At 41.0% G+C, this 19,052-nt stretch overlaps 1 protein-coding gene across 1 annotated transcript; it reads right to left on the bottom strand.

Annotated features, from left to right (window-relative positions):
* Positions 1 to 9,993: 9,993 nt before the first annotated feature.
* On the bottom strand, positions 9,994 to 18,821 carry CCNG2 (cyclin G2). The gene is made up of 8 exons (XM_007519828.3): positions 18,691 to 18,821; positions 17,946 to 18,083; positions 17,026 to 17,163; positions 15,558 to 15,808; positions 15,223 to 15,301; positions 14,960 to 15,058; positions 13,081 to 13,286; positions 9,994 to 11,400 (listed from the first exon to the last, which is right to left on the bottom strand). Exons 2-8 carry the CDS (start codon positions 18,081 to 18,083, stop codon positions 11,277 to 11,279), a joined length of 1,035 nt encoding a protein of 344 aa, XP_007519890.1. The 5' UTR covers positions 18,691 to 18,821; the 3' UTR covers positions 9,994 to 11,276.
* Between the last annotated feature and the right edge of the window lie 231 nt (positions 18,822 to 19,052).

Raw genomic sequence — 19,052 nt, 5'->3', positions numbered from 1 at the left:
GAAAACAAAAATGTAGTTGGTGATATTAGCTCTCTGTAGTAGCAATGGAAATGAAAGAACAGCAGAATAAAAAGCAAAAACAAACAACACAGAGTCAGGGAGGTGACTTAGTAGGTTTAGGGGATGCCCTGAAGGCATGAGACTCAGGGTTCAATTCTCAGCACCACATTTGATGGAGTAGAGTTCTGGTCAATCTGTTATGAAAAATAAATAAATACTTTTTTTTTTTTTAATCAGAGCACTGTTCAGCTCTGGCTTATGGTGGTGCAGGGGATTGAACCTGAGACTTTGGAGCCACAGACATGAGTCTTTTTGTATAACCATTTTGCTATCTACCCTCCGCCCATAAATACTTCTTTAAAAGAAATAATAAATAACTCAGTCACTTTAGGTCCATGATTGTTCAACAATTTATTTGGCTTTGTATGTTAACTCTCTTTTCAGCCACCAGGCTCCAGATGCCAGCATGATGCCAACCAGACTTCCCTGGAGAGACAACCCCACCAATGTGCCTTGGAGTTCCACTTCCCCAGAGCCCTTCCCCACTAGAGAAATTGAGAAACAGGCTGGGGGTATGGATCGACCTGTCAATGCCCATGTTCAGCAGGGAAGCAATTACAGAAGCCAGACCTTCCACCTTCTGTATCCCACAATGGCCTTGGGTCCATACTCCCAGAGGGATAAAGAATAGGAAAGATATCAGCAGAGGTCTGGTGGTGGGAATTGTGTGAAGTTGTACCCCTCTTATACTATGGTTTTGTCAATGTTTCCTTTTTATAAATAAAAAATTTTAAAAAAGAATAAAACTGAAAATAATACAAAAAAAAAAAAAAACAACTCAAATCCCAACCAGCTATTTGTTCTCAGGTTCATGGTCTTCAACCCTGGGCTTTTTGATTTCAGTGAATTTCTCAAGGAATCTACCAGCATGAAGGGCATGTTTTATTTTATAGCAGGCATTAAGATTCTAGATCTCAGAAAGGAAATTTCTCTAATACTAAGTTCTTTTTTTAAAAAGGAGGAAGAAGAGGAGGAGGAGGAGTGAAAGGAGAAGGAGGTTGCTTCACTTCATGTATTAGATTCTAGTTTTCAGCCTGTAGAACTGAGGCTCTGACCTTGAACTCTAATGACCCTGAAAGTGTTATCACCAAGAACTCTACCCCAATGATGTCCACCCAGCTTCTCTGTTTAGCATGTCATTTCTCTCTGAATTTCTCTCTGTCATTTCTACAAACTGAGAAAGTAATGAACATCAATTGAGTATAATTGCATAAGACAAGCCAGGTGCCCATAGGTGCCCAGTGAATAAGGTATCAGCAGACCACTGATCCTACAAGCATGAATCATCTCAGTGAATTTAAAAAGGTACAAGTGGCCCAGGAGGTGACACAGTGGATAAAGCACTGGACTCCTAAGTTCAGTCTCTAGCATTGTATGTGCCAGAGTGATGCTCTGGTTCTCTCTCCTCTTTCTCTCTCTTGCATAAATAAATAAATAAATAAATCACTTTTTAAAAAGGCAGAGGCAGTGGGACTGAAGATTTGGGGAAATGGCTAATGTCTGCTTCCTCTGTGCAATCTTCTTCTCAGGTTCTTCGAACAGCAGAAAAAGGAAGAGAAAGCAGTGCTGAGAGAACTGTGGGTAGGCCTTGGCTAAGAAAAGTACAGTTTTCTCTGCTCCCCAGACAGAGAAATTCCTCTCAGAAGACCATTTCACATTCTGCTTGATCAGCTCTGTTCCTGGAACTAGAGTCTTGGAAATTACATAAAGAAGCGATGTCACTGAACTGAAGAGTTAGGGCTCCTGCCCTAAGTCCAAACAACAGCTGTTCAGATAACAGCTGTTGATTATGTCCTAGAGCAGCTTAGGGTGAAAGGCTAGGGGAAACTTTCTGAAATGTGTAAAAAACACAAACCCGAACAGCTGGCAAGTAGTGAATGAATATCATATAGTCATCCATGGTATTAAAATGGCTAGTAATTTAACTTTTCCTCATACAAGTTATTCACTCAAATCTTTTCAATTTAGAAAAAATGAATAAGAGGGGCCAGGTGGTGGCACACCTGGTTCATCGACATGTTACAGTGCAAAAGCACCCAGGTTCGAGTCCCTGGCCCCTACCTGCAGGGGGAAAGCTTTGCGAGTGGTGAAGCAGGGCTGCAGGTGTCTCTCTGTCTATCTCCTCCTCCCCTCTCAATTTCTGGCTGTTTCTATCCAATAAATAAAGATAATAAAAAAATATTTTTAAAGAGAGAAAAAATGAATAAGAAAAAAGAAGAGGGAAAGAACCCTGGCAGCTGGCACAACACAAGCACGGAGGCAACTAAATGTGACTTCACAGCAGCCTCACCTCATTTCCCGCCCCATGCCCCATGCCGAGCCTGAAAATAGCATGAAAGCCTTCCTGGGAGCAACCATGATAAATGTCTGCTCTAAAGCACAGCCCCAAGTTCAGGCATGGCACCCCTTCTGAGAGTTGGCAGCTCGTCTACCCTTTGATCACCTTTTCTTCATAGGACACTTCAACCTTGTTCCTCATTAATGTGCAAGATGGGACAAGAGCTGGGCCAGGCGGGTATAGCTGCAGGCTGGGCTTTCTCCTAAGCCGCACAGAAAGACTTTTCCCTGGCCAGGCCCTTGGGGAGGGGGTGGGGTGGGGTACTGCAGGTCCTTGCCTGCCACATCCTAGGAAAGAAGGCCCTGTGTTTAGCTGGCTTACAATGATGCATGCTGGGACCAAGTAGAAAGCAGCAGTAGGTTATTTTCTGATTCTAATTTTTAGGGCCTGTGGTGTCCCAACCCCCCGCCCCCTAGTTATATTTTTCTGAGACCTTTTACAGTCTAATGATCCCATCCACATTGACTTGCATCATTGATGGAGGAGTACAAGTCCAAATAATCATTCAGGAGAGCTGGTCAACAATATATATACTTTAAATGTATAGTCCCTCATAAAAGACTCAAGATTTCACTTCTAGAAATAAATCTTGGTGGTCTGGGAGGTGGCACAGTGATAAAGCTTTGGACTCTCAAGCATGAAGTTCTGAGTTTGATCCCCAGCAGCACATGTGCCAGAGTGATGTCTGGTTCTTTCTCTCTCCTCCTATCTTCATTAATAAATAAATAAAATCTTTAAAAAAGAGAAAATCTTGAAGAAATTATTACATGGTAAGTAAAAAACAGATGTACAAAATATTTATTTCTGCCTCAACTAAAAATATTGAGCAATTAAAATAGACCTACTAGCTATTTCCAAGACGGAGACCCCAAATCTTCATCTGCAATATTCCAGCCTTTAGGTTCATGATTGTTCAATAATTTGTATGGTTTTATATGTTAACTCTCTTCAGCCACCAGGTTCCAGATACTACCATGATGCCAACCGGACTTCCCTGGACAGATGACCCCACCAATGTGTCCTGGAGTCCCGCTTCCCCAGAGTCATGCCCCACTAGGGAAAGAGAGAGAGAGGCTGGGAGTATGGATCGACCTGTCAACGCCTATGTTCAGCAGGGAAGCAATTACAGAAGCCAGACCATGCACCTTCTGCATCCCACAATGACTCTGACTCTGGGTCGATACTCCCAGAGGGTTAAAGAATAGGAAAGCTATCGGGGGAGGGATGGGATACAAAGTTCTGGTGGTGGGAATTGTACCCCTTTTATCCTATGGTCTTGTCAGTGTTTCCATTTTATAAATAAATAAATTAGAAAAAAAACATTGAGCAATTGAAACCAATGTCAGGGTGGGTGGCTCACTAAGTAGAGCATCACATTACCATGCACAGGGATCTGGGTTTAAGTGCCAAGTCTCCACCTGCAGGGAGGGAGCTTCTTGAATGGTTCGGCAGAGTTGCAAGTATCCTCTTTCTAACTCTATCCACTTATCCCTTGCTTCTCAATGTCTATCTCTATTAGCAGAAAGAAGGAAGGAAGGAAGGAAGGAAGGAAGGAAGGAAGGGAGGGAGGGAGGGAGGGAGGGAGGGAGGGAGGATGGAAGGAAGGAAGGAAAGGAGGGAGGGAAACAATGTCAGTATCATTAGAAGGGAGTCTTAGGTAAATCTTCACACAAACCTACAAAACACTGCTACTAAAAGTAAGAATGTTGCAGCCCAGTAGCTGGTGCAGAGGCTACACCACTGGACTTCACAGGCATGAGGACCCAAGTTTAATCTCCAACATCACATGTGCCAGAGATGCTCTCCCTCCTATCATTAATAAATCTTTAAAAACCAAAATAAACATAAAGATAATGTATAGCAATTGATACAACATACACTCCAATATAATATCCAATGAGAAAAATGAGTTCTAGGTCTGCCAATAGCAAGCCTGACATTCTATCTCCCATAAAGAATGGGAGACAAAAGGCCTGTGCTTCCTGATTGCTACATTTCAAAAGGATGACCCTCAGATATTTGAGAAGCACCTGAGTCATAGGAGACACAGACACCTCTCAAAGGGAGAGAACCAGAATTCACAATGTTAAGTCATTTTTCGTATGTGCTCTATGAAAGGGAGGTCAGGTGCTGACAAGAACAAGCAATAAATTCTTCTGACAGCACCGAGTCTTTCTAGACAGAACTAAAAAGAGGGGAGTGTTGTCCAAGGCCATGTATGGCCTGCTGAAATTTGATCAAGTCACTTGGCACAGGAGATTGAGCAGTACATTCTTGCCAAAAGTTTTTGCAGTTCTTGGAAGTTATGTGATGTAGCACCACCTGGTCTCCCTTCCAGAAGGAACCAGCAGTCCCCAGCAGCCACCTCAGCATGGAAGCCATGCTGTCCTGATGGTCCTTGGCTAGTGTGTGAGCACTGGTGGAGCCAGGCCAGGCCATTTCGCCCCCAGTGTGGGGCTCTGCATAGTAGATGACGCATCTGCTCTTCCTTCAAAGTGCAAGCTCCTCAATAGTAAGAGTTCATTTATTTATGTATTTGCATCTCTGATGCCTAGAACAAAACTTAGTAACTTGCAGTTGCTCAGTAACAGTTAAGTAAATAATTGAGTCTTAACAGGGAAGTGAGAGGGTAAGGGCAAAAGTGAGATAACAGTTAGAGCCAGTACTCACTAGGCATAGCATTCTTCATTATGTCCCGCTCTTATTCAATGTACACAGCAACTCCATAAGGTAGTTGGCAAGCAGTGGTGTATAGGAAACTGCAACAAATGAGGGTCTTACCACCTCACTCACTCATTAGCTGCAGAGGGGATCTGGGAAGGGTGTGACATTGGGTGAGGCTGCTTTCTGAGCAGGTAGTCTGAAAGGGGCTGTGGGCTGACAGTCTAGTTCAGAGTCAATGTTCTTGATCATTACATCCTATTTTGAATAAGGCATATGAAACTATGGCCATGGGTTATGGGTCCCTGAACATCCTAGTGCCTAAAGGTTTGAAAGAGTGAATTCATCCTTGCATATGCGGAAGTCTACATTTACAAACTATGAATTGGTACAATCAGGAATAGCAAAGGCACTGTCAGGTGTGATATGCATAGGAAATAGTCAGCCCTTCTTTGTACCCAGTATTATGCTAGGTCCCATGAAAGAAAGACAGAAGAGAAGCAGGATACATGATCTCTTCTCATGAAAAGCTTAGAGTTTAACCAAGGAGGTAAGACATGGGCACATGAAGTAATTATTGGAGAGATCCCAAGCTGTAAATGAGAAAGTGATGATTGCTAGGTTGGATAATAGTAAAATAGGCAAACAACAAGCAAGTCTTTAATAAAACAGTCCTCGACTGCCTGTTTTGTTTGCCACCAGTTACTGCTGGGGCTCAGGGCTGCATAATTCCACCACTCCTGGTGGCTTTTTTCCCCCCCTCTTCCTTCCTTTAGAGGGTAAGAGACAAGAGATAGAGAGGAAAGACACCACAGAACCACAGTAGCAGCAGAGCTCTACCTCAGGAAGCTTCCCTGCTTCAGATGCTTCCACTTGGTAGCCTAGGGATTGAACTTAGGTCCTTGCACATGGTATGGTGTGCTCTCTACCTGGTAAGCCACTCGCTGACCCCCAGTCCTCTACAAAGTTCCACCCCCATTAAGATCAAATCACTGTGGGCCTTGGAACCTCAGGTAATGATAAACTATAAACTAAGTATACAAGTTGAGCAAATGTTACAATGCCTAAGGACCCAGACTGGAGCCCCTGGTCCCCACCTGAGGAAAGCTTTGCAAGCGGTGAAGCAGTGCTTCTGGTGTCTCTCTCCATCTCTATTATCCCCTTTCCTCTTGATTTCTGGCTATCTCTATCCAGTAAGTAAATAAAGATAATTTAAAAAATAAAAGAAAATAAAAAGAAATAACTTAAGAAAGGGGAAATACAAAATAGTACTTGGACTGGGTTTGGTGTATGGCACCAAAGTAAAGGACTCTGGGGGCTGGGAGACTTTCAGGTCCCTGGTTCACGATGGTGGAGGACCTAGTCTGGCAGTGAGTGTTTTGCAGGAAACTGAGAGACTTTACACATGTATAAACAACTATATTTACTATAAACCACTACTCTTTAATAAAAATAAAATGTAGTTAAGACCCATTGGCCTGAGTACAAAGAAATTCCCAGAGCAAATTAAAATCTCTTCTTCTGATGAGACCTCATCTTATCTACCACTATACTGCCTTGTATGCTTCTATTCCCTATATACTTCCTGGGTGACTGAATATATATTTAACTATACTATATCTTTACTATATCTTAGCCATGCTTCCTTTACATGCATGAAAAAATAAAAACCTTAAAAATGAAACAACAGGAAGATGTTAGATTTGGTTTCGTTTGCTCAGGTCATCAGTAGGATTTAAGAGCCTTTATTATTTCATTCACTCAACAACTGCTTAATGAGTAGCACCAATATTTGAGTAATAGTCTAGCACTGTGGTTAAGAGCATATGACTTGGTAGATAGATTTGGCCTGAGATACAACCCTGGTCAGATCAGTTAAAGTATTTTTTCTAATCCTTGGTTTCTTCATATGTAAGATGAAGTTTGTTAAGCTAAATCAGGATGACAGAAATTTTTCTGTGTGATCAAGCAGTGTAAGTTAAGTCCCTTTAGTGAGAGAGCACATGATTAAGTGGGAGAAGATAAAGTGCAATTAGCCTGGAAAGAATGTGTGTGAGAAGTCTTGAGAAGTGAGGCTGAGGAGGGAGTAGGGACAAATCATCAGTCTTGTTAAGTCATGGTAAGGAGTTTGAACTTGACATGAATGAACAAGGGGTAGCCAAAGAATTTCCATTAAACAAAGGATATAAAATAAGCATGTGTGTTGTAATAGCCAAAACCTGGAAACAACCCAGGTGTCCAACAACAGATGAGTGGCTGAGCAAGTTGTGGTATATATACACAATGGAATACTACTCAGCTGTAAAAAATGGTGACTTCACCGTTTTCAGCCGATCTTGGATGGACCTTGAAAAATTCATGTTGAGTGAAATAAGTCAGAAACAGAAGGATGAATATGGGATGATCTCACTCTCAGGCAGAAGTTGAAAAACAAGATCAGAAAAGAAAATACAAGTAGAACCTGAAATGGAATTGGCGTATTGCACCAAAGTAAAAGACTCTGGGGTGGGTGGGTGGGGAGAATACAGGTCCATGAAGGATGATACATTAATTCCCCAATAAAGAAATCAATTAAAAAAAAAAAAAAGCATGTGTGTTTAAAGCTCAGTTTACTGAAATCTGTTTTTTTTTTGGGGGGGGGAGCATGGAATTTATAACAAGCTACTTGTCTGTTACCTGTTAACAAACTACCCTAAAACCTAGTGGTCTCAAATGATTTTTCACAGGCCTAAAGTATTGAATGGGGTCAGTTGTCCTGACTTCAATTGGCAGCTTAGTGAGGTTGGTCATCCAAAATGGCTTCTTTTCAATAGTCTTTCTCCATATAGCCATATGGCCTTTTCTCTCTTAGTAATACTATCTGAACTTTAAAAAATTACCATTTTTTACCAGACCACTGCTCAGTTCTGACTGATGTTGATGGTGGTTTGGGGGGGGGGGGGGGGGCATTGAACCTGAGACTTTAGAGCCTCAGGCATGAAAATCTTTTTGCACAATCATTAAGGTTATCTCCCCAGTCCTCCTATCTGAATTTCTTAACAGCATGGTGGCTAACTTCCAAGAGGAATAAGTGAAACTACCAGTCCTCTTAAAACCTAGAACTGGACTTGCAGTGAACTTCTCTCACTGTTCTTAAGTAAGCAGTGTCAGGCACAAGGCCAGCTTTAACTCAAGAATAGACTCCACCCCAATAGGAAGTGCAGCATGCACGCATGGATGTTGGCTGTTGAGAAGCTATCATACAAACTGATTTGCTAAGCATAAAAGAAGTTGATCAGTTCTGCTACAAATAATTAGAAAAACAGATAAATAGATTAACCAGATAAATCAAAATAAACTTAAAAACTATAAAACCAATTAAACGGTACTAGAAGACAATGGAGACAACTGAGTTAATAAGTGGGACAAAGCAAACAACTGGTTAAGGATAAACTAGACTTTTAGTGGTGAAATTAATGCAAAAAATACACGTGCTGACTCTCAGAGATGTATACCTGACATGTAAGTTATAATACATTGTTACTTCAGTAACAAAGTGACAAATTCGAGCATATCATCTTTGTCCAGTTAAGTGGGTTGCATAAAGAAGTTGACCATTTCTGGGTCCAGAAGGTAGTACCAATGAGTAGGGCAATAAACTTGGACGCATGAGGGCCCAAGTTCAATTCCCAGCATCCCATGTGCCAGTGTGATGCTATGATTCTAAATGGAAATTTTTAAGTTGACAAGTTGCATGTGTCCAGGGGAATGGAGAAGGCAGGGTGCAACAGTATATTAGAGCCTAGTATTGAAGTAAAGCTGAACAAGTCAGATCATAAAACTGGTAAAAACTCATAAATGTTCTGCTACCAATGCCTCAACCATTAAACCTCTATAGTTAACTTTGAACATGACTGGTGATTGAAACGTATTATTTTCCAATTTCATTGCCTGAGGGTCAACTGAATGAAGAGCAAGGCTAGGCAGAGCTCTACTTCAGTATGCACAATGCAGAAACTTGAAAACTAGGGAAACGCAAGGCTCAAAACTTGAAAAGTTGAAACTCCAGGCAAAGTCAAACCAATGAGCAAGTATTAGACAAAACAGTAGCCTTCTCACCACTCTGCTCTGAATGCCAAAGTCTGAGTCCATTTTATTCATCAATCATGGAAAAACCACATTGTTGAATGTTCCAGGGAGGGCATATCCAAGCTTCTGGATCATCTATGAATCTTTTAATGCCAAGAGCAATGGGTGGCACCTCTTTCCCTCAACCCCACTGTTACTACTTGAGTTCAGCCCTTCATTCCTCTGCGATTTCTGTAGACCTCCTGACTAGTGTGCCTGCTACTCATCTCTACTTGCTCAGTTCTAGCTTCCACAAATCAGCCTGTTATCTTTTTAACATACATAATAGGCTGGAGAGACAGGATAATGGTTATGCAAAAGACTTTAATGCCTGAGGCATGAGATCCCAGGTTCAATCCCCAGCTCCACCATAAGCCAGAGCTGAGCAGTGCTCTGGGATGGGTGGGTGGGTGGTGTGTGTGTGTGTGTGTGTGTGTGTGTGTGTGTGTGTGTGTGTTTAAAATAAAATTATTTTAATTAAAAAAATATTTTAAAAAGAAAATATATTATCTCTTGTGAAGAACAAGTATATGAAAACCAAACTCAGTGTACCTGATCTTCAAGCAATCAGAAGAAAGAAAGATACACAAAATCAAGCCAGACAGAGAACCTACACCAAAACAAAATAAAATCCAACTAGAGTGACAGGGTCCATCTCTAAAAGTTAAGGGTCAAACTGTAGTGAGGAAGTGATACCAAGAAAACTTCTAGTAACCAGGTGTTACTGGAGGGCCTTCAGTTAACACTTTAAGCCTTCCCATTCATATTAGGCAAGCACTTTTTTTAACCAAAAAACAAACAATTAAGATATGATGGCAAACAAGAAATACAATTCATTAATCTTTTAATTTTGAGTTGCAATCTATCATTACTTCAAAAAGAACCACTGCAATAAACATCCAGTGGATGCTGATTTACCAGTAAGAGTTATTAATGTAGGAGTTAGAATAATGAATACACAATAATTTATATTTACATGCAATGACTAGACTAACACACAAAGTAAAAAAATACATTATTTTATGTACATTTTAAAGATTTACATTTTTTTACACAGCTTATAAAATTAAAAAAATTCTCTGCACAAAATCACATGTGTAGAGTTTATATGTCCATATTCTTATGGCTATACAACCGGAGATAAGTTTAAAACTATAATACTACCAACAGTTTTATTTCAACTTCATATTCATTCTTGGCACCCATATGCTAATACCACTATTTCTGAAATGTGAATTACAAAGGAAATAAAAGCTAACCATGCAGACTTTAATATATATATATAAAAAAAGTGATCACATATACTAGTAGAGCAACGTTTATCAATTCCATAGTTACCTAGTTCTGTTCAACTTCCTGCACTGCTTTCATACAAGTGCATGCAAAACTAGAAGATTATGGACTGTTTTAATAACATTAAAATAATACTAGTCTGACAATACTTAGGCATTAAGAATGCAATTACCTAACGACCCTAGCCTGACAATTATTTCTGCTTTAGCAGAAACCTTAATTAAGACATAATACTAAAATTCACAGAAATGTTCGTATTATGATTCCAAAATTTATATAGTCTGCATCAGATAGTACAATGATCATTTAAAATAAACAAAGATAAATGTTTGACATTTGAGAGAGTATTCTCTATTCTGAGAATGGAGGAGAGGGAGAACATAAGCCATTAAAGGATTTTCCATTGTCCCTGCTAAGGAAGCACTTGCACACTCCTTATGTGTTTAAATAAAGACACCTGAAAGCTTTATAAAAAATTTAAACTATTCATTTTAAAAAATCTTCTTGAAAAGTAATAAATTGAAGGTTTCAGTACCTTCCCTCCTCCCCCCAAGTAGTTAAAAGATCAATGAAAAAAATATATATAAAGTGCCAATGTCCAAAGTATTGTTAACTGTTTAAGAGGCACTAACCCATTTGATGGCTTAGGATTAAATATGAAAATAGGCCAGATCTTATCTGAATAATAAATAGAAGGTAGGTATTCCAGTCTATGCATCTCTTGCCTAGGTGGGGGCTGGACGAGAAAACTGCCTACTCCCCCATTTATTGCTTTGAAACCTGTACACACACCTTAAATTCTGACACAATGAGATTCCTATGATGGGAAGCACAGTGTCTGTGCCACTTTGAAGCTGAAAAAGAAAGCGCACTCCTGATCACTGGGAGGAGAGGTGCTGAGACTCTCTTCTCCAGAGCTCATGTCTTCACAAGAGTCTTCACTAAAGGAAAGGAAAAGAAGAGGGTTTCAGTATTTAGAACACACTGAACTGTTCTGTAGACAAAACGAGTACCTTTAGTCATCAGATTTTTAATATTCAAAATTTAAGCTTTAGAGAAAAAAGTTAACTTAAAATTTAACTTTCTAATTGGTATTCTGAAGAGGTTTAAATAAAATACTATCTACCAATACTATTTTAGCACTAATTAATAATTCTGTCATCATATAATTATAAAATTACTTTAAATCCAATAAATGCAGAATAAGGACATATATTCTGTATAAGTACTGTGCACTAACCGATTGCGCCACTGGAACTCCAGGGACATATATTCTATTATAAAGTTTTTACATGTCTTTCTGGCACTAATAATACTGTTAAATACAAACTAAAGAAGCCCAACAAGCTACCAAAATGAAACTTTGGTCCTTTTATCCCTACAGCATGAAATAATGAACTTTAGTAAAAATCAATAACTTACTTTATAAACAAAGAGTAACTCTAGACAAGACAATGGCACTGGTCAAAGTGAGAGCTGTTAGTGTCAGTGCTCCCCTTCACTGTCTAGTTAATTAGCAGAGCCTCCCCACAGCACCATATGAGGAAAGCACACTAACTTTAGAAAGTCCAGAATGGGGAGTCCGGCGGTAGCACAGCGGGTTAAGCACACGTGGCGCAAAACACAAGGACTGGTGTAAGGATCCCAGTTCAAGCCCCTGGCTCCTCACCTGCAGGGGAGTCACTTCACAGGTGGTGAAGCATGTCTGCAGGTGTCTATCTTTCCCTCCCCACCTCTGTCTTCCCCTCCTCTCTCCATTTCTCTCTGTCCTATCTAACGATGATGACAACAATAAATAACAACGAGGGCAACAAAAGGAAAAATAAATAAACATTAAAAATGAATTAAAAAAAAAAGAAAGTCCAGAATGCTACTTTTTTTTTTTTCCAATAAACTGTATTTTAAAGAGCAAGGGAACTGTGAAGCATCTAACTTCTTAATAAAGGAGTTAAAGCAGGGCTGGGTGGTGGTGCACCTGGTTAAAAGTACACATCACCAATAGAGGAGTTAAGTAAGTCAGAAATATTGGGGGGGGAGGTCATCACTGGAGCTTCACTGCCAGGCCAATTTTTAATTTTTCCAGCTGGGGGTGGGGAGAAACACCACAGTACTAAAGCTTCTCCCCAATGCCACAGCACTTGTTTGGGGGAAACTGTGGTTCAAATTTGGCTTGCACACATGGCAAGGCAGGCACTCTCATGTGAACTATCTGTTTTCCCCGGCCTCCCCATGGCAGGGGACTAATTATTTGACTTATATACAGACTCTAAAAAGAAAAAAAGCAAACAGAACTTGGCAGCAGAGTACAAGTCAGTGCTTGTCAGATGCTGGTTGGGAAGGGATGTAGGACTGAAAAAGGTGAAGGTGGTCAGATGAGACAAAATTCTAATATGTCCTGGGGATTAATGTATAGCGTGGTGTTTCTGCTTGGTTTTACTTTTTAAAAGATAGGGTGGAGATACACTTCTAAATTAGTACTTAATGATTGTTTTGTTTTTTTCACTTGAAGAAATAGTACTACTAGTATGGGATATCTCTGTTGCCTTATATTATTCTGGAGTTTCATTCTGTTAGTACCATTTAGTCAAGGTAAGTGTGATTAATAAAGAGACTGTACTTACCTTTCGCTTCCATCAAAACAACCTCCCTCTGGTATTGTTGGCAGCTCAGGAACACTATAGTAGCTATTGTGGAGATTCTGGGCTGTGCGCCTTGAAACAATCCAAACCAATTTCTTAAGATCTGGTTTGCAACATTCGGGGGAAGAATATTCCACTAGGCATTTAGAAACTAATTCCCTCCAGTAAATGAATTCACTATCATTAACCTGGAAAACATTTTAATGAAGAGGTTAGTAAAGGAGTGTCCAAGACTTACTGAACCTTAGAATCATTTTGCATTCCTTGAAAAAACATACTGATGGTGCAGCCCCAGGTGGTGGAACAGTGGAAAAAGTGCTGGACTTGAAAACATGGGATAGTGAGTTCAATTCTCGACAGAGTGAAGCTCTAGTTCTCTCTAATTAGTACCTGAATAAGTCTTTTTTTATAATTTAGTTCTCACCACCAAATGTTTTTGTTTGGTATGGAGTGTGACCTGAGCATCAAGATTTTCAAAAGCCCCCCAGCTGATTCTAATGTAGTCAAACTTTAGTGACTTCTGGGTCACTGATGGATACAAGTATATTTACATAGGAACCAGTATTTTCAGGCATATTGTGTAACATACCTGTGCAAATAATTTATTAAATACAGGTTTTAGTACAGTATTTAGTACAATGCTTTGTACTGCTAAAAACACTCATTTATATTGAGACACCAGGGATTTCCTAATGATGAAGTTTTCAGTTTGAGATGAGGAGTTTCCCTAAAAAGATATAGTTCCTCCACTTCTGGGAAGGACCTCAACTTATCTCATGGAATCAATTTTACTGAAGATGCTCCCAGATAAACAACATTATAAAAGACTTAGATTAAAACTTCTTTAAAAAATCATGATTAAAACAAAGCTAGAGATTATCTTTTAAAAATAAAATGTTTCACACCAACGTCCTCTTCTTAGCAAAGGCTCTTATTATCACCTTGACTTTCATTTTGCCACTCTGGGCCACTTTACCCCCATCAAGTGAATGACAACAGAGACACAGATAGTTTTGGTGAACTATCCCTAGCCCTCCAGCTATATATTAACACCTTTGAAACATGGCTTCTACCACTTCATCAAGACTATTTTGATCCAAGCAGACTCCCAGGCATAATGCCTCTTACAGTCCATCTACTTCAAACAAATCCCAGAAGTAGTCCCTGTGTTTTGCACTAGCTTGCACTGAGATAAAGAATAGTGAATAATAGAACCTGCCACCTCAGGTTAACTTCTATGTATTTTAGCTAGGTTGACCACTAGTTTAAGAAAGATAACTGTGTTTATACCTGTTAAAACTGCAAAAATTAGGCTGGCCTAATGGGTCTAAAAACAAAAACATAGCTGACATCATTTTGGGAGTGCTAATGATGACTCAGTGCCCTATATAAGCAATGAATTATAATTTATGTATTTACTAAGCCTACCTCCTAATCAGCATTTTGGAATGATGTACATATGGAAATATAGGCTGCTGTTTGACAAGAACACCACTAAAAAGATAATGAATGCTGATAGAAGCTAAGTGACTGTATTTTTCTTTCAATCTATCACCATCTAGGTCAAAGGTACATTTTAAGAAGATGAGTACTTGAGATATATATATTAAAAAAATGAGTGTAGAAGCTATAAGTGCAATATAAAGTTTTATCTTAAACTTCAAGGTAGGAAAAAAAAAGAAGCATCAGGGGAACAGGGTAAGAGCAAATTAGTATTGCACAGGATGTGCAACTAGAGGCATCAGGTATCTCTGGCACCATCAGCCAGACCTGAGTCGTGCTCTGGACAAAAACAAATTAATTACTAAACGTAAAGACCAAACAGGAAACTCTTCAAAATAGAAGAAAGCATGACATTTACCTTGGAATGTTTTTTAACAAGCAGGAGAACTTCCAGTATTTCAATTGATTTCAAGGTTTCTACTTCCAAATTGAGAAGGCACAAAGCTAATACAGATGGCTACAAAGGAAAAAAGAAAACTGTGAAACTCAAAATAAAGGCCAGGGGTATAGTTTAGTGACAGAGCATAAAAGTGCGTTTCACATGTTAGAGCAACCTGGATTCAATCCCAGCATCAAAAACCAAAAAAAACAGAAACTATGGAACATATGCAAGAAACTTACTTTTGCTTTTGAAAAGGTAAGTCGACAGTTGCAAGCTTTCAACTGAGCTTCCAGTTTATCAAGGCTAAGTATTTCTTTCCTATACAATGAAAAAGACAAGCTGTTTCAACAAGGGCAACAAAAAGGGAAAATGAATAAATAAATAAATAAATATTAAAAAAATTTTAAAAAGACAAGCTATTTATTAAACTTATGAGATGTAAATGATAGTAAGTCTTAAAAATTCAAACTGAAGGTTTAAAGGGGTAAACAGAAAATTTCATCAACCTAATTATTTACTGTTAGTTACTTCTATGATGTTAAAGTGTAAAATTTTAATTGTTAATTCCACTAACCTTTCAGAAGTATGACAAAATACAATAGTATGATATAAGTGCAAAAAGTTTAAGGCAGTAGTAGCTTCCAATTCGTAGTGCAATTTTTCTGAAATTATTTTTTCCATCCGCTTTATGTCAGAAGCAGTGCATTTACACTGACTAATCCGGATTACATCATGAGTAGATGGAATATTGCATTCTTCTTCAACTATTCTAGCAGCCAGCAAAAAACAACACACTCCAATACAAGACAAATGTTTAGGTTTCACCTGAAAAACAAAGAGCAAAGGACTTCTAACAACTGCCACTCTGATTTAGCAAACACTATGAAAACTTGCAATAATTCCCCAACTCTTGGGCTGGGGAGACAGCACAATGGTTATGCAAAAAGACTTTCATGCCTGAGGCTCAGTTCCCAGTCCAAAAATAAGCAAGAACTGAGCAGTGCTCTGGTCTTTTTCTCTGTATCTCTTTCATTAAAAATAAAATGAATTTATCTTTTAAAAAATAATAATTTCCCTACTCTTAGAACACAACTAGACTGCTTCCTTGTCTTTATTCTTACCTATAATAACACTTTTATATTTTAAACTCTCTTAACCTTCCTTTAAAAAAGTCATTGAGTATTTAAGTTATTCAATTTAAATGCAGGTGAAAAGTCAGCAATTTAAAAAGCTAGGTTTCTAACAATGAGTTTAGCATTATAGTAATTATTATCTCTCCTAAATAAAGCTTTTCAAAATCAAGAAAATATGCTAGTTTTTAAGATATGAAAAGTCAGCAGTTGTTAGTTTTCAACTAAGCTTCTAATTTATCAAAGCAAAGTATTCCTTATACAATGAAAAAGATAAAATGCAATCAATCTATTTCTCTTTAAGAATTAGCCCATACTTCAATGCAAATCTGCAGGAGAGAAATACTGCATCAGTTGTGCACAGTGGAGCATATGTGAAAGCTGCCACTGACAGATGGCTGCCCTTTTCTTCTCAGTGCCCTGAAAACTGACCCAGCAGCTGACTGCAATCCTATTGGCAGAAGAAACCACCACATTTTTCTAACAGTTGCTGATAATTATTAATAATACAGCAAGCAGCTCTCTGCCTTGACAGCCTTTCTCATTAGTTTGGCAGTAAGTCACCTTTAATATAGCTATACTTCCATTTATTGTTTCAGTATTAAAAAAAAATCTCAGCTCCAAACACACTTTATTCTGTAGACATATTAACTACACAGAATACCTAAAATAAGTCATCTTCTTTTTGTCACATCTATAAAAAACGTAAGAGGTGCTGCAGAACCTAATGTAAAACACAAACACTTAATTTTCTTGTCTAGGTGTAGCACTAAATTTCACAAGTTTGATCATGAAAAATGTTTAGTGACATTATAATATCCATTTGCCATGCATCTGAACCCCTGTACCTGGGCACTGTACTGGACACTAAGAAAAAATGAACACATACAAGTTTATAAATTGACTAAATACCTTCATAAGAGCCAAGAATCTATCCAAAATATTGACAGCCAGGACAAAAGTTTCAGTGCAAGATCCAAAAAAGTTTGTTAAACTCCTTAAATCTTCTACTTTGGCATTTCTCAATCTTGGACACAAAGTGTTATCATTCTGCAATAAAAACCAAGACCAGAGTTTATGGTTTTCTTCGAATTAGACATAATACACAGATTTAAATAATGTGATCTTTCCCTTAATCTTCAAGAATTCTGGTATCATTTAACATTAACATTTAAGGTTAGACACTCTTCCAGATACAAAATATATAGACCAACAAAATAGCTTGGATGGTGTGCTGCTTTGCCACATTCTGGTTCGAGCCCAGCCCCCACTGCACTGAATGAAGCTGTGGTGCTGTGGGGTCTCTTTGTCCTGCCTCTCTGTGTATGTGTCATGATCTGTATGTGTGTATGTATATGTATCTCATAAAGGAGCTTCAGCAATTTGATTAAGTGAGCTGCTGCCACACTTTCAGGGGATTACTGAAATATGATCCAATTCCCTTGTAATTGAGATTAAATGGTGTTCTTTTTTCCTTCCTGTTCTAGAAGCTGAACCCAGAACTTCATGCACACAAAGCATGCTCCCTGGCCCGTTTACTTCATCATCATTATCGTTAAAATAATTTAAGGATTTTAACACAAGTATCTTTTATGGACAGAGGGTCTTCCCACAAAAGAACTGCTCAAATTTCCAGGGAGCAGCTGCAGGCCTGTGGCCCCATTTGAAGAAGCCCCTCCAGTCTATCACTCAGCTACGAAGCCACAGCGTTGATTATTTCAGGAAGCCAGCAGACTTGAGTCTGACTTTGCAGGTTTGCATGGTCTCAATTCCGGGGTGGGGTGGAGGGGTTGTCCCTTCTAGCAAGCTGTCTCAAAGATCTGGGCACTCACCTCCGGGGTCGCCTCGATCAGGCTCAGCCCCTTCTCTCGCGGTTGGAATCGCGGTTCCTGCTCGAGGTAGAGCTTCAGCAACCCGAAGAGCTGCAGCCCCTCGCCGCCTGCCAAGCCCTCGGGCCCCAACACCTTCATCTGCAGAAAGCGGGGGGCAGTTAGCGTCGGAGGCGAGAGGGCGGGCAGCCTGGCCCGGATCGAGGACCCCGGCAAGTCCCAGCGGGCCCGGGAGGTGTGGCCGGGGGAGGGGCCCGTCGGCCGGTCCCCGCCGGCTCAGCCCAGCCCAGTGCGGCCCGCGGGGCCGCTGCCCCGGCAGGAAACGGCCCAGGGCGGCCGCACCAGCAGCCGGGTGCTCCCAGCCCGCAGGTGCCTGGGCCGCAGAGGGAGCTACGCACAGCTGGGGGGCGTGCGGGAGCTCCCGGGACCAAACAAAGGAAGGAACGGAGGGAGGAGACTGGGGCCCCGCCCTCCCGGAGCCCACCCCGTGCGAGACAGCGGTCCGGACCCCCAGCCCACGGCTGTGCATCCCGCCCCCCGGGCCGGGCGCTGTCATCCCGACGTGCCCCCGTGACACTGCCCGGTGGGGACGGACGCCGGACGGTCCTCCGACCACATCTCCGCCTTCCCGGAGCCTGAGGATCGTAGCCCATCGGCGCCCAGCGCTGAATGCCGGTTCTCCCCGCAGCCGCCGCCCAACCCCGGTGGCGAACAAGGAGGCCCCGCGCTCCCGGCTGTGTCGGCTCACCGTGCCCGCGGCGTCGCGGCCCGGAGGGGACTGGGCGCGGCGGGGCCGCTCGGACCTGTCCCCGAGGTCCGGATCCTCAGCGGTGCCCCCGAACCGGCATCCGACCCGACCCTCCGGCCACCGCCGCTTCAGCCGCTCAGCCCCGGCTTCATCTCGCTCCCGGCGGGTCCACCTCTGGCCGCGGCGCCGCGCGGGCCGCCCGAGCCCGTCGGTCTCCCGGCGCCGTAGCCGCCGTAGCCACCGCCGCCACCGCCGCCACAGCCCAGGACCCAGCAAATCCCTTGTTTTTGTTTTGAGTTTCCGACGCCCCCAAGGGGGCGGGACACGTGACTCCCCGCGGAGGGATCTATCTTGCCGCCACG

Source organism: Erinaceus europaeus, chromosome 3, assembly GCF_950295315.1.
Source record: "Erinaceus europaeus chromosome 3, mEriEur2.1, whole genome shotgun sequence".
In the NCBI taxonomy this organism is placed as follows: domain Eukaryota; kingdom Metazoa; phylum Chordata; class Mammalia; order Eulipotyphla; family Erinaceidae; genus Erinaceus; species Erinaceus europaeus.
Note: the sequence above shows the minus strand (reverse complement) of the source record. Positions and strands in the feature narration are given on the sequence as shown.